Source organism: Chrysemys picta, chromosome 1, assembly GCF_011386835.1.
Source record: "Chrysemys picta bellii isolate R12L10 chromosome 1, ASM1138683v2, whole genome shotgun sequence".
NCBI lineage: Eukaryota > Metazoa > Chordata > Testudines > Emydidae > Chrysemys > Chrysemys picta.
The window spans coordinates 242857626-242874106 of NC_088791.1; the positions used below are offsets into that span (position 1 = coordinate 242857626).

The 16481-nt window shown below is 43.6% G+C and overlaps 1 protein-coding gene across 13 annotated transcripts in view; it reads left to right on the forward strand.

Annotated features, from left to right (window-relative positions):
- Positions 1–16481, forward strand: part of LIMS1 (LIM zinc finger domain containing 1) — a 137729-nt gene that overhangs the window by 102251 nt on the left and 18997 nt on the right. For all 13 annotated transcript variants that reach the window (XM_008166723.4, XM_065580962.1, XM_065580968.1 and 10 more), the window contains 3 exons: positions 4431–4497; positions 13470–13590; positions 15397–15546. In XM_008166723.4, the coding sequence (XP_008164945.1) occupies positions 4431–4497; positions 13470–13590; positions 15397–15546 (338 nt within the window). The remainder of the gene's footprint in view (positions 1–4430; positions 4498–13469; positions 13591–15396; positions 15547–16481) is intronic.

Here is a 16481-nt window from a genome sequence, read left to right on the forward strand (position 1 = left end):
GCATATCGAGTAGGATTCCTTAGGGATCTGTCCTGGATCTGGTTCTATTCAGTGTCTTGGATAATGGCCTAGAGAGTACACTTACAAAATTTGCGGACGATACACAGCTGGGAGGGGTTGCAAGTGCTACCTCTATCCTCCAGAGCTTGAAGGGGAGGATTAGAATTCAAAATGATCTGGACAAACTGGAGAAATGATCTGAAATAAAAGGACAAATATAAAGTACTCCACTTAAGAAGGAATAATCAACTGTAGAACTACAAAATGGGAAATGACTGCCTAGATAAGAAATGGCTCTGGGGGTTATAATGGATTATAAACTAAATATGAATCAACAGTGCAATGCTGTTGCAAAAAAAGTGAACATCATTCTAGGATGTATTAGCAGGAATGTTGTAAGCATGACACAAGAAGTAATTCTTCCACTCTACTCAGCACTGATAAGGCCTCACCTGGAGTACTAGGTCCAGTTCTGGACTCCACACTTTAGAAAAGATGTGGCAAAATTGGAGAAAGTTCAGAAGAAAGCAACAAAAAATGATTAAAGGTCTAGGAAAGATTGAAAGAAATGGGTTGGTTTAGAATGGAGAAGAGAAGACTGAGAGGGAACAGGATAACAGTCTTCAAGTATGTAAAAGGTTCTTATAAAGAGGAGGGTGATAAATTGTTCTCCTTATCTGCTGAGGACAGGACAAGTATTAATGGGCTTAAATTGCAGCAAGGGAAATTTAGGTTTGATATTAGGAAAAACTTCCTAACTGTCAGGGTAGTTAAGTACTGGAGCAAATTACCAAGGGGGGTTTTGGAATCTTCATCATTGGAGGTTTTTAAGAACAGGTTAGACAAACACCTGTCAGGTGTCCTGATGATACTTAGTCCTGTCTCAGTGCAGGGGACTGGACTAGATGGTCTATTGAGGTCCCTTCTAGACCTACATTTTTATGATTATGAATGGGAGTTCTCGTGGAATGTCTCCAATTACTAACAGTTGAGAAGTCTCCCACCTCTGCCTCTCTTGGCCTCAGACTGCAGTTTTCTCAACTTGTCACCAGGATGCTTATCAATACATTTATATGCTCAGGAGATAGATTCTTAATCACTGCATGTACTGATATAGCTACGCCTGGGCAAACCAGTGTAGGTGGATGCATTTCACTGGTGTGTGTGGGGCTTGTGTGGGTGCAGCTCACCCTGGCTTGAATCCAGGATGAGACACACTGGTGCACACCCTGTACTACACCAATGTAGCACTCTTACAACTGGATGTTTACACCGGTGTTGCAGTATTGGTTAGCGCTACCAATGCAAAAAATCCTGTACAAAAAAGGCCTTCCAAAGCATTTTCCCCAGGTTTATTCACATTTTCTGTAAGATTACAGCAACTCCTGCAAAGTACAGGAGCAAAGATTCTTACCCAATCCAGATTCCAAGAATACATCATCTGGGGTGGGGGTGGGCATGGCTGGGCTCTGAGGGGTTAGGGGGTGTGAGTGTCTGGCTTGGGGGGGGGGGAGGGGCATGGGTGGGCTCTGGGGGAGAGGGGTGTGAGTCTCTGCCCTCCCGGCTGAGTTCTAGGGAGGAGGGGGCAGAGAAACAAGAACTGGGTTGTTATAGGGGTTTCTTTAGCTCTCCACTCCTGGGGGAATTTTTGTGTGTGTCTGTCTTGTTACAGACATACTTGCTGACAAGTATTTTGAAATAAATTATCAAAATAATTGAAACTGGTGTGATTATATAGTGTTGTTTTGACAAATACAATTTGTAGAATTTTTAATTTTTTGGCACAGAATTCCCACAGGAGTACTTGATACACTTGTTTTCCATCAGCTTAGCAATTTTCCTGATCTAACTAATCTGAATAAAAATTAGTCCAAATGGAAACCCCAGATCCAGACATTTTTTGCTTTGGATTCTGATCTACACTTTGCAGTTCCAGTGCACCTCCAGTTTTATACCATAATCTGACAACAGTATGTTCTGTATACACACTGCAAGGAGTTTTATAGCATGTATCAATGCATAGCCATGTACTAATAACATCATAACAATCAACCTATACTAAGATTTTTGGTGCCAATATAACCAAAGGACAATGAAACATAACCCTAAAACACTGATATCAATCTGCAGAATTGAGAGTGGTAGCCGTGTTAGTCTGTATCAGCAAAAATAATGAGGAGTCCTTGTGGCACCTTAGAGACTAACAAATTTATTTGGGCATAAGCTTTCGTGGGCTAAAACCCACTTCATCAGATGCATAAAGTGAAAAATACAGGAGCAGGTAGAAATACATGAAAAGATGGGGGTTGCTTTACCAAGTGTGAGGTCAGTCTAATGAGATAAATCAATTAACAGCAGGATACCAAGGGAGGAAAAATAACTTTTGAAGTGGTAAGAGAGAGGCCCATTACAGACAGTTGACAAGAAGATGTGAGTAGGGAGAAATTAGTATTGGGGAAATTAAGTTTAGGTTTTCTAATGACCCAACCACTCCCAGTCTTTATTCAGTAAGTTCAAGTGAACATGAACACACATGCTTAAAGAACAGGAGTACTTGTGGCACCTTAGAGACGAACAAATTTATTAGAGCATAAGCTTTCGTAGTCCACGAAAGCTTATGCTCTAATAAATTTGTTAGTCTCTAAGGTTCCACAAGTACTCCTGTTCTTTTTGCGGATACAGACTAACACGGCTGCTACTCTGACACATGCTTAGTAATGCCTGTCACGTCAGTCATTACTCTTCCCTTTAGTGTGGTAACACTATAATCAGAAAAACTATTTTCTCACATGGCTCCTTTTCATGTCTGCTCCTGTAGGACATGGGGCTAGTACAGATGGGGCGGAGTTGTGAGGAAAGGACATAGGGAAGTTCTGTCCCCCTGCAGAAGAAGTAGAAAAAAATTCCTCGTAGGTGCTCAAGGAGGAGGGCCTGCATTTTAAGAAGATTATGAGTGTTGCTTGGATAACAATTTATGATTTTGCTAAATCAGGTACAAGCATTGGAGAGTTTTGCTTCTGAGGTGTGGGTTGTTTTTTTTTGTTTTGTTTTTTTAAATATTTAGCAGCCTGTGGCAGGGCCAGAGGATGCTGCTGCAATTAACATTACAAACTTAATTATTATTTATATTAGAGTAGTACCTGGAGGCCTCTCTCAGTATGGGTGGTGTTTAGCAGAAACAGTCTTAAGGAGAGGGTCCTTGAAGGAAGACTTTTTACTGTATATCTTTTTAGTAAATTATTAAAGACCTGGAGATTTGCAACTAGTTAGTGATTATTTTGAGATAAGATTTTCTACCTGGAAACTTTTGATTCTTGGAACTCCTGTATATGTCTTAAAAATGTGTATTGTGGGATTAGTTACCAGGGATTGAGGGTTTTCGCTGCTAGGTAAACAGTAGAATCAGCCACAGGGTACCGCAGAAGTGAGCTAAAAATAGATTAAAACAAACAATATGCCTGTTTGACACAATCAAAAGAGAAGGAAAACCAGTTCAGCCTACATAGATTTGCGTGCAGTGGCACTGATTCCCAAACAGAGTTAACGTGTATAGATAGAGCTCCATTGTATCACTCAATAACACAAAACAGGAAGCGTTCAGATTTCATACTCTCATATGTTCATGTCCAAATCCTTTCCAACTCTTATATGTAATCTGTTTTATAGCATTACTTTGTATGTCATTACAGAGTGTCTGGCACATTTGATTTGTGCTAACATCAGACAGATTGGACGATTCACTGTAGAACACTGGCTTTTCATTCCTAGTGACCCCAGTGAAGTTCAGCATGAGAACTAAGCTTGGGATCTCATGTTGATAGCGGAGAGCAATCTGCATCATAAAACCGCCACCCTGCTAGACAGTTCAGTGTGACTCACCCTGCTCTATAATGATTCACAAAGATAAAAATTCTCTGATCCTTAGAGCGGGAGACTACTCTTTCAAACACCAGTGACCTTTTATTTCCTTGTATTTTCCCACCACCACATATATACAGCTTTATACAGTTCGCTATCAGGCAGGTAGCCCCTTGGGGAACAGCTTGCTCTTACAGCTAGCTGGGAGCAACAGGTCCTCACTTTCCTGTTCCTCTCCTCCTACTTCCTTCCTGCTAGTTTTATAGGCCTCCTCCATCAAGCTCACAGGTGTCTCTCCTTTAGGGCTTTAATCAGCCACAGCCTGTCAGCTCCAATCTCTTCCCCTTACTGGGAGCTGAGCTAGCAAGCTTAGAGCTAACGGGGACTGAGTCAGTGCCTTTTGGCCAGCACCCTGTTATAGTAAGGTCTCATCTTTGTTATAGCCGAGTCATCTTTTACAATTTAATTGCATCTGGGAATAATACAGTATTGTGATGGTATGTATATTATTGTTGTGAAATGTGAAGTACACTTTTTATTCCTCTAACTTCCAATTTGTTTCCCATTTATAGTTCGAAGGAAGGAAGTATTGTGAACATGATTTTCAGATGCTTTTTGCCCCTTGCTGTCATCAGTGTGGTAAGTTTTATTGCAGGGGTAGTATTTCATACTGATCATCCAGTGTAAATTCAACATATAACCTTGTAAAGAATGTAATTCTTGTGAACATTCCCTGTGATGGTAGGTATGCAGCCTCATGCAATTGGGCACATGATAATCCAGAGTGAAATAGACTTCAGAACATTTTGGAAATAACCAAAGGATTTATTCAAATAAAGAGAAGCAGGCAGTAGGGCTTAAAAGATGGATGAATTAATTCAGATGATTAGTGATTTAGCATTTGATTCAGTTAACACTTTAAGGCCTTCATGAGCTTTTGATATGATGTAACAAAAAAGAAAAAAAGTTCTCGTGCAGCTAAAACTTTCAGACAAGCTCCCATCAGCTCCTGTTTCAATTACTGTAACCACTTCATAATTTGTCTCCTCAAGACCTACATTGTCCTACTCCAATCTGTACAAAGTAAGATAATCTTCCTTGCCAATCTCATGAAAACACTGGGTCCCCCTTCTCTACTGCATCAAATTCAACCCTTTTAAGCTTCAAGCCACTTCTAAGGCCTTACGTAGCACTGACTCACCCAGTGCATTTGTTTCATCTCCATTTCAATGAAAATACCCTTTGTGACGGGTTGAACCCCTGGGATAGCACCTGGTGTGTTGGGGCACCACTGAGTCAGACTATTCTGCCAGCCTGAGTCCCCTTTACCTGGCCTTGCTGGGCTAGGCTCCCCAGCCTTTTCCAGCCAAGCACACAGGCAGGGCCACACCCAGCTGCACAGAGAGCCAGAGATCCGCTCTGGGAAGGCTCAGCTTAGGGGACTTGCCACAGCACCCAGATGTCGTGTCCCCCCCCCCCCCCCCCCCCCCCCCGGCGGAGTACAAACCCAAAATTGTATGAAATTCGCCTCTTTTCTCACTGTGGAGGAGGGTGTACACAACTTCTCGCACCCTCCAGTTACAAATCATATAAACTGGGTTATATTATAAACCACTATAACAGGTGTATTTTAAGTAGTTAAGGAGGTAGCAGACAGAACAGGGCAGATTACTAAGAAAATAAAACAGCACGCAAACTAAGCTTAATACACTAAAGAAACTTGTTACATGTAAGTTGTCACCCTAAATACGGTTCTAATAATCTTCTTCACAGGCCAGAAGCCCTTCCAGCCTGGGTTCTTTCCCCCAGTTCAGTCTTAGTTGTTCCCAGCAGTCATCTTGGGTGGAGTAGCAGGGGAGAACTGAGGACCCAGATTACCTCACTCCCTACCCTTAAATAGGATTTGCATAAGGTGGGAGTCCTTTGTTTCCTAGTTTGACCACCTCTTCCTTTACAGTGGAAAGTGACAAAGAAGTCCCAGGTAACGTTTTAGTATCAGGTGACAAGACTGCCTGATTCTGTGGGGCCCCTGTAGCCATTCTTCACAGGCTGACCCACATGTTCACAGGAAGACTAAGCTTTTTTACAGTCCATTGTTCTTGTTGATGGGCCATCCGCCCTGTCTGGCTTTTCCATTGTTGTACCTGAAGTGTTGGCAGTGGGCGTCACCCAAAGTAGCCTAGTTGAAATACAAATGCATAGTCAATATTCCTAATTTCAGATACAGAAATGATACATGCATATAAATAGGATAATCACATTCAGTAAATATAACCTTTCCAATGATATCTCACGAGCCATCTTGCATAAAGTATATCTCAGTTATGTCATATTCATATCAAGCATATTTTCATAAAGAATATGGAATGACACATGTCGGAGAAAAACTGAGTTCTCACTATTTTGTTTAGGTACAGCAAGTCAGAAGCTTTATTAACTCTCACATGTGCAGAGGAGAGAGCAAAGCAGGTCTCTCTCTGGTAACTAATTACAGCAAGCATTTATACCTTTCATTACAGAAATAATGAGGGACAGCAGCATTTTGTTTATACATAGGCCATCTTGATATCTCATTTCCTCACTTGTTTTGACTCTTGCCAACATACAATTAGTTTCTATACCTTATCTACACAAGGTCTTCTACACCTTATCTATACTGAGGTCATAATGACTTCTTACACAGTTCTTTCTCACCCGCCTCACACAATCCTCGCTTCTACAAATCTCGCGTTATCAGGGTTATCAGGGTCACAGCTAGCTTGACTCTTGCTAACAAAGACTGTCTCTTGCTAACGAAGCCTGACTCTTGCTAACAACCGTCATGCATTGCAGTTCCCTTTTGTCAGTTCTTTTCTCTGCTTCCACACACATCACACCCTTATTACCTGCTCCTCCCATAATCATTTTTCAGCTTTCTTCAACACTGTCCTGTGCATGGAATGCCTTTCCTGAACTGGTCTGAAAAGTCACTCCCCTCCCCTCATTTAAATCTCTCCTGAAGCCCCATTGTTTCCTTGACATCCACAGGAAGCTACTTATTTCACTTATTTATCTTATGTGTGAACTGCTTATTTGTATGAAGGGAAGAGGTTGAATGCTGGCAGAGAGGGGCTTATGGACACTAGATCTAAAGCTAGGGATTACTGTGGGCATAGTGGGTTGAATGGTGGAGGGAAGATGCGGGAAGGAGTTTAGTGTGTATAACTCAAACAAAAACACAAACATATGACTAACTAGACGGACGATGGAGTTGAGTGTTTCTGTAGGCCAAGCACATTGCACAGATGAGGGGCTCAGTGCATTCCTCCATTCTCCCCACAAGTGCCTGGTGTGCTGTCCCCCTGCCCTAATTCTGCTGCCTTCTTGGTCATCTCTCCCCTTGACAAATCTCTCTGCCTGATATCAAATGGATACCGTTTAGATGAACTAAAACACTTGTGACTGGGCAAAGGTAAATGATCTTGCCTGAGCTAGGCACCGTGTGGACGGAACCACAGTGCAACTCTCGAAACTCACTCCTATTCACCCAGTATAGCTACTGATCTGAAGGAGCCCCCACTCTTCCGGTCCTAAACCTTCACGCCCCCAGCAGTCTAGCAAAGCACCTCAGTCCTGACCAACAGTTCCATTTGCTGATTCATTTCACCAATGGAATTGAAGCAGGGCTTAAATTCCTTCCCAGTATTTCCTGGAGCCTTGAACTTCAGCCCCACGGGAGGCACTGGGGCATGGGGCTTCTGCCCCGCAGGGTGCGTGGCTCTGCCCCACAGGGCACACCGGGGCTTCTGCAGGTTTTAAAATATTTACTGGAGCTCCACTCTGGATGGCTCCGGCTGAATTTAAGCCCCGGATTGAAGTATGAAAATGCAATGGACAGAGCGAGTAATGACTGGCTGAGTTACCTCTAATCTCACAACGCTTCTCTGCCTGGAGCACTGTATGGGCATTGTGTGCAACTCAGGCTTCTTCTTCGAGTGCTGGTCCCTGTCTGTATTCCACTGTGGGTTTGCATGCACTCCATGCATCCAGAACCAGAGAATTGTGAAAGCAGCATCTGTTGGTCCACTCATGCATCCTGGCTCACCTTGTGCCTCCCACTTAGGAAATAAAGAGTGGGGCTGACCAATTGCCTCTCCAGTTCCTTCTCACTGCCTCTTGGTCCAGATTGGAACCTTCAGTATCCGAAGCGCTAGCTTCTTTATCTGTGAAAATATATTTAGATATCTGTAAACAGCTTTTTTATATTCTAGTTTTTATCTGACAGTTTTAGCGTTTTATAGTTAGTCTTCCCTGACCTGGGGAGCATGCCCCCATGCCAATACCCCCATTTGGGTACTGGACTATGCCCAGGACTTCGGGCTTCAAAATTTCTGCTTCCTGCCTGCAATCCTTTTCAGTCAGTGATGACCACCAACAGTGCTTATACTACTTCAGGGAAGCCCCCATCACAGTACGGTGCAGTATCTGCTGTTTGTTCCCCAGCCGTACTCAGGAAGCATCTAATAGAAAAGGCCACAAAGCTGCAATTGGACCCAGGCCAGGTACCCCTCCCTGTACATTGAACTGATATAGCAAGGAGCACACCCCCTGCCATGCGGTCCAACTCAGGAGCAAAGAAGTTTACCCCCAAAATCCCTTGTCAGGATCTTGTCAGGGAAGAAGGGAGCATAAGCATGAGTCTGAGTCTTCCTCCAAATCCACTTCGAAAAAGTTTAATTCAGTCCTGCCTAAACTGACCACTAGCTCAGCCCAAGAGAACTTAGTATGTCCTAAGTCTCAGAGGCATGATATACTGGGCCCTCCAGTACCTCCCAAGCACAAATCCCGGGATCTGCCAGCACTGACAAATACGAGTTGCCAAGAGCATCAGTTACTCATGGTACCATCTCTGCCTTCAGTGGCTTTGGCACAGACTGTCTCTATTGCAGCTCTCGGGGTTTGGGTGGACAGGACACCTCTCTCTCCAGGAAGAACCAAGACCTACACTTCTGAGGACAGCTTTGCTCTGCCAGACCCGGAGTCTCTCACTCCATCGGCTCCCCCTGTTTTGAGAAAGGTTATAACTCCACCAGAGGAGCTGGCTTTGGGAGGAATCTGTCTCCTATTCCATCTTCAGGCTGTGATTTCCCTCCAGTGGCACTGTCGGTACCACCGTTGGAACTGGAATTGGCTTTCTTCTCATCGGGAGATTCTGAATCACACTGACCCACTATGCCTTCTTCCTCCAAGACACACCTTCCCAGTCAGAAGACTTGCCCCAGCTTGGGACCAACCTCTGCCTCCTCATCCACCTCAGAACTGTTGGTACCCCATGCCATGGGGACCACCTCAATCCCCTGTTCAATCCATCCTAGTGGCCATACTCTTGTAGTTGGCCCAGTCTGCTAGGGAGTCACCCCTTTCCTTCTCTTTGAGGAGACAACAGGAGCTGTCCTCAGATCCTGCTGCGGAAGAGTATGCTCCGGATCCGGTGGTTCCGGTGGATCTGATAAGATTGGTGTTTTTATTGCCAGATGAGGTGCTGACTCTGATGTCTCCATCCTGCCCCACCCTGCTCCCCAAAGACTATAAGCTGTTCCAGGAACTCCTTTGCAGAATTGCACGGGAGCTGAAGATTCCTCTTGAGGAGGCTCAGGATCTTCAACACAAGCTCCTGGACATCCTTCAGTCCTCCAGCTCCAGTAGAATAGTGCTCTTGGTTAACAAAGCCTGGAGTCAGCTAGAGTAGTCTGGCATACCCAAGCTACCTGCACCTCTACCCCTAAGAGGGCAGAGAAATGGTACAATGTCTCAGCCAAAGGTGCGAAATTTCTGTTCTCTCACCCTGCTCCCAATTCTGTATCAGAGGGGTAGCCGTGTTAGTCTGAATCTGTAAAAAGCAACAGAGGGTCCTGTGGCACCTTTGAGACTAACAAAAGTACTGGGAGCATAAGCTTTCGTGGGTAAGAACCTCACTTCTTCAGATGCAAGTACATCTTGCATCTGAAGAAGGTGAGGTTCTTACCCACGAAAGCTTATGCTCCCAGTACTTTTGTTAGTCTCAAAGGTGCCACAGGACCAATTCTGTAGTGGTCCAAGCCACTGCAGAGAAATGTAGGCTGCAACACCCCAGATCGACCCTGACTTAAAAGGACAACAAGTGTTTCAACTTATTGGGAAGGAAGATCTTTTCTTCTTCTAGTCTCCAGTTCAGGATAGCCAACTACCAACCACTACTGGCTAAGTACGTCTTCCTGAACTATTCAAAATTTGCAGACTTTGACAGTCTCCCACAGCAGGACATAGCTCATTTCCAGGCTCATTGCCATGACCACTCTCCAATCAGCAGTAGATAGACCTGATACATCTTCCAGGGCAATGGCTACTGTCATTGTGATGCACAGGGAGTCATGGTTCCATACTTTAGCGCATCCCAGGGAAGTCCAGTACACCACAGAGGATCTTCCCTTCGGTGAGACTCGTCTGTTTAATCAGAGGATGGATGAGTCCTTACACACTTTAAAGGACTCCAGGGGCATCCTCTGCTCCTTAGGAATATATGCACATACCCTGAAGAGAAAATTCCACCTTCAATAATACAAGTTTAGATTGATGGCTCAACAGTTCTTCCACCTGAGACCTTATGAGCAACCCCTAAGAGCAGACAGTTCAAAAGACCTGCTTCATCTTTCTGCAGCAGATTCCTCATTCCAATCCCAGCCCTTGTTGAAACATTATTTTAGATGGGAGCTGTAAACCACTGAGTCCAACATGTCCTGACTGCCAACACACTCTTTCGGGGGGTCATCTAGTACTCCTTTTCAACACCTGGAGTGCAATAACAATGAACAAATGGGTGCTCAGCATTATCCATTCTGGCTATAGAATAGAATTTGTTCTCCTAAACCCCCTTTCCCTCCTCCCTCTCGGAGACCACTTTCACGAGAACATTCTCAAACAAGAGGTGGAATCTCTCTTACAGCGAAGAGCAATAAAGCAGGTTCCTCTTCAGTACCAAATAAGGGGTTTTTACTTGACATATTTCCCAGTTTCCAGAAAGAAAGGCAGTTGGAGACCTATTCTTAGCCACCGCCATCTCAGCTGCTTTATTTGCATGGTCATGTTGGCATTTATAGTTCAATCTCTGGAAAAAGACAAGTGGTTTACCGCTCTTGACATGAAGGATGCCTACTTTCACATGGACAGCCACCCCACTCGCCAGTGCTTTCTCAGATTCATAGTCACCTCCACTCACTTGCATTACAGAGTACTCCCTTTCAGCATTGCTACCTTCCCCAGGGTCTTTACCAAGGTGTTCTCCGTCATAGCAGATGCCGTGATTTCACCATCTTCCCCTACCTCGATGAGTGGCTCCTTGTCACCAGGTCACGCAAAGAGGGCCAGACGTCTACTGTGACAGTTGCTACAACTCCTCTCCTCTCTGGGGGTTAGCATAAATGCCGAAAAATTCGTTCTCACCCCTGTGCCTCAGGGCAGGGGTGGGAGCTGCCGCAGTGCTCACCACCCCTGCTCACCTCTTCTATGCCCCCCCCAGCACGCCGTCGCTGCTCCACTTCTCCCGCCTCCCAGGCTTGTGGTGCCAATCACCTGTTTGGCGCCGCAAGCCTGGGAGGGGAGGAGAATTAGAGCGGGGGCGGCGTGCTCGGGGAGGAGGCGGAGCAGAGGTGAGCTGGGGTGGGGAGCTGCCGTATGGCTCCCCAGGGAGGGGGAGCTGCCGTGGGGGGGGAGAGGGGAGGCAGGGAGCTGCCGCAGGGCTGGTGGGGGAGGTGGGGGGGCGCAAGGTGGAAGTTTCGCCTATTCCTCAATGGGACTTGAACCTTGTTCTCTCAGTGCTCACTAATTCTCCGTTTGAAACATTAGCTTCTTGCTTCGTGTCTCTCCTATCCATGAAGGTCACATTCCTGGTAGCCATCACCTCAGCCAGGTGGGTTGGTGAGTTTGCGGCATTGATGGCAGATCCTCCTTACGCTATATTGCATAAGGACAAGCTTCCATTACGTTTATACCGTAAATTCACCCCCAGTCTGAGTTTCACCTGAACCAGCCTATTCGCTTACCTACATTCTTCCCAAAACGTCACACATCCTCAGAAGAAAGGAGGCTCCATTCCCTCAATGTTTGGCAAGCCTTAGCCTTTCATAACCTGCAGAGAATGAAGACAATCAGGAAATCTCCTGGACTATTTGTCACCATAATGGACAGGGCCAAGGATCAGGTTATATTCTCTCAAAGAATCTCAAATTGGATGTTGGCCTGTACTTAGACAACTGATATCAGAGCAAATCTTCCCCTTCCTCATGGGGTAAGAGCTCATTCTGCAAGAACGCAAGCAACATCTATGGCTTCTTTTCAGTAGGTGCCTCTACTTGATAGTTGTAAGGCAGGTATATGGCGCTCAGTCCACACGTTTATTAGACGTGTGGTACAATTATTGTAGTATTATTGTACTATGCCGTGGTATGGGACTCCTCTGCTGATGCATCTTTTGGAACAGCAGTCCTTTGTTTGGCTCTGCCATCTACAACCTCTCACTCTCCTATTTGAGTACTTCTTGTCAATTACCCACAGTGGAATACACATAGGAACCAGCGCTCAGAACAGAAAGTTACTTACCTTATAGTAACTGGAGGTTCTTTGAGATGTGTGGTCCCTATCTATATTCCACTACCTGCCCTCCTTCCCCTCTGCTTTAGATCTTCTCTGATTTGCCGTGGAGAAGGAACTGGAGAGGTGGTCCTGCCCTTGAGCGCCTCGGTTGGAGGCAGAAGGTGAGCCTGGGTGCACGTGAAGACCTATAGACACTGCTTTCAAAATTTTCCAGCTCTGGGCACAAGGAGCACATGCATACCCCACAGTGGACTACAGATAGAGACCACACATCTTGAAGAACCTCCAGTTACTAAATATAAGTAACTTTCTTTTTTCCAGTTTTTCTGAGTGTCAGCAAAATTGGATATGGTCTTCAAAAGTTACCATGTTAGACAGATCAATAGAGAAATGACATCAAGTTGAGTGTGAAGCCTCATTTTGCTTGGCCAGCAAAAATTGCATCTATCATCACCTGATTTGTGTTGTACCCATTCCCCCATCCTTCAGTAGATGGTATGCTCTTCAGAGCTGGGACTGAGTCTTTCTCTGCATTTGTAAAGTGCCTAGAGCCTTTTGGGAACTACTAGAGTATAAATAAAAACAAAAATCCTGCTAATCTGCTGGTTTACTCAAAGCAGAAAGGAGAAAGTAATTAGGAAAAAGTCATGCAGAATAAAGAACTGCATGAATACCAAAACAGCATAAGAGATCAGATGACTGGAAAAGGTGAGGGATGGTAAAAGAAAAACACAGATATACAGAAAATGAAGTGTATGAAGGAGGGTGAGTAAATAAAGTGTTAGCTAGAAGGGGAAGTGCTTTGTTAGTAAGGAAATTTGCTTTGGATTTGTAACCAAGAATAAGGTTGAGAACCGGAGCCCCAGGAGCCATATACCTGAACCCACAAGCTGGGAGTTTTTGGTTTATTTTACTTTGTCTGATACAGTGTTACTTAAATCACTTTGGTATTTAAAACAACTTTATTTTATTTTTTAACATCCAGATATTTTATTTACCTACAGGTGAATTCATTATCGGTCGTGTTATTAAAGCTATGAATAATAGCTGGCATCCAGAATGCTTCTGTTGTGACCTCTGCCAACAAGTACTGGCAGATATTGGATTTGTCAAGAACGCTGGCAGGTAGATCTTCACCCCCTTCTGTATAGATCGTAAGCAAAGTGGTGATGTTGGGGTTTACAGTTTATTAAGGCTTCTAAAAATCTTTAGCTGACATGAGGTAACCTTTTTAATAAAACACAGTTAAAGGAGTAACTGAAGTATCTCTCAAAAAAACGAGGAGTCCTTGTGGCTCCTTAGAGACTAATAAATTTATTTGGGCATAAGCTTTTGTGGGCTAAAACCCACTTCATCAGATGCACGGAGTGAAAAATACAATTCAGTTAAGGTTGAAGTGACAACTTCTTGTCAACTGTTGGAAATGGGCCACCTTGATTGCATTGTCCTCATTAGCACTGCAAAAGTAATTTCCCCTCCCTTGGTATTCACCCCTTCTTGTCAACTATTGAGAATAGGCCACTTCCACCTTAATTGAATTGGCTCGTTAGCACTGACCCCCCCCACTTCGTAAGGCAACTCCCATCTTTTCATGTGCTAGAATATGTATTCCTTTTACTGTATTTTTCACTCCATGCATCTGATGAAGTGGGTTTTAGCCCATGAAAGCTTATGCCCAAATAAATTTGTTAGTCTCAAAGATGCCACAAGGACTGCTCGTTGTTTTTGCTGCTACAGACTAACACGGCTACCACTCTGAAACCTGAAGTATCTCTGTTTACATGTAAGGTACCTTTATGGGGCAGGGTTCAAACAAGTCTCTCATCTGCAGAGAACACAGCTCAAAAATGAAATGTAAACATTAAATAATGATTTTTTTTTTTAATACTTACAAAATCATTTAACGAATGTTCCACTATACCTTCAGACTTTCCATCAGGGTCATCTTCTGGGTATATCTGTTACCTTATATCGCTCAGTGGCAGTGGTGCTTTGAGATATGATAGAGGGAGAACATTTTGAAAGTAGTGTACCAGAGGTAGATAAATGTACCCCATTAATTCTTTCACATGAAATATCAGATTTTTTCTGGTGTGATTCCAGCAATTCATGCATCACAACCAGTGGTGCTGAGGTACTAAAAATTTAGATAAAAGTGCACACACCTACCTTGCACCACTTTGGAATTCTGATGGCACCTCTCTAGAATAAAGTGCATTGCTACAGTCAGTGCTTTTTATTTTCTGTTTTTAATCCTTTTTTGTGTGTGGATTTTACCTGACTGAGATGATTTTATATTAGGGAGCCTGGAAAAAGTAGTAGTTTGGTTCATACGTAAAAATGTTCCTCTCATTTGCAAGCTCTTTCGAGGCCATTGTGGGCTTACTCTGACTTATTAGCAGCACCTTACTCCTGGAGTTAGTCCCCTTAACTTCAGTGGGACTATTCCTAGAGTAAAATATTTTTCAATGTGAGTAAAGGTACTACAGCCCTATGGCCACTATCTTGCAAACAGATACATGCTTAACTTTAAGCATGTGACTTCACATGGTAAAAGTGACGTTCATGCATAAGTATTTGCAGAATCAGGGCCTAAGTGAGCATTTAGCTTCCCATCTAAACTTCTGAGATTCACAGAGTAAAACACTTGGAAACAAAAATCTATAGAAAATTCTAATTCCTTTTTTACTTTTACACGTACATTAAATGCAAGAGAACAGAAGAATGAGCCCCTGGGCTGGATGGAAGTAAATTGACTATTTTTTCCCTTCTCTTGAGCTTGGGTTTCCCTTAAGGGTACTGCTCATATGATTTATTCAAGTAACAGATTGAATTGAGATCCTAATAGATTTTGTTTGTGTTTTTATTGTGTGGTAAGATTCCAAAAAGTATTTATTACTGTTACTGTTTTTCTTTTTTCTCTGTTTTTAGGCATCTTTGCCGTCCTTGTCACAACCGGGAGAAAGCTAGGGGTCTGGGAAAATACATCTGCCAGAAGTGCCATGCCATTATTGATGAACAACCGCTTATATTCAAGAATGATCCCTATCATCCTGATCATTTCAACTGTGCCAACTGCGGGTAATTGTATTTTATAGAAGAAAAAAACTTTAAGAAAATGCTGATTTTCATTTGTTTTGTCTGTTTAAATTTAAAGTCAGCTGTATTGATGTAATCCATGTTATCAGAGTGTGATTCTTTGTCCCCTCTAATAGCTAGACCATGTATGGAGGTTTGAGTCCGCCATTACCTCTGGGCTCATAGATTACAGAAATCTGGGGTGCAGTCCTCTCTCAGACAAGCTTAAATGAAAGCTGAGGTTCTGTAGAACAAGATGGTATCTTGGGAGAGGTTGTAGTATCACTGTGTGTACCCCCAGTTCTAGCTCTGGGCACAGATGAGGGTTTCAGAAGTGACCTACTGAGAGATTGGATGCAGGGGAGAACAGGAGAGAGGAGTTGAAGATGACACTAAGGTTGCATTCCTTGGAGGATAGTCCAGTTACAAGTGACAAAAGAGATAGAGGATGAAGTGAAGAGGAATTAAGATGAAAGATGAGAATTTCATTTGGAAAGAGATTGAGTTTGAAATGGTGACAGAAGATGTGAGACTGGACAGAACCTCACCCCATGCAATCCTTTAAAATAATCGAACCATTTGTAACAGTGAGGGTAATAAACCACTGGAACAGTGGTAGGTTCTGGTTCACTTGAAATGTTATCAGACTTATCAGTGATCTGATTAACAGACACTCAAGTTTGTGTGCACATAACTAGGATTTAAGATTATAAGCACTGTGGCCTGAAGGAATAAAAAAGTCAAAATGCCCCAAACCGTAGGCTGAATGAACTGCAGTAATCTTAATGATAAACTAAGAAATCCCAGTGACTTTTCTATTTTTCTTCACTTGTTTAAAAAAAATAAAAAGTGCAGCCCCTTCACCCCCCCCCCCACTTGCTTCCATCTTTTGCTGCTTAACTTATTCCTCTGCCTCCTCTGGTTTTTAAAAGGAAATT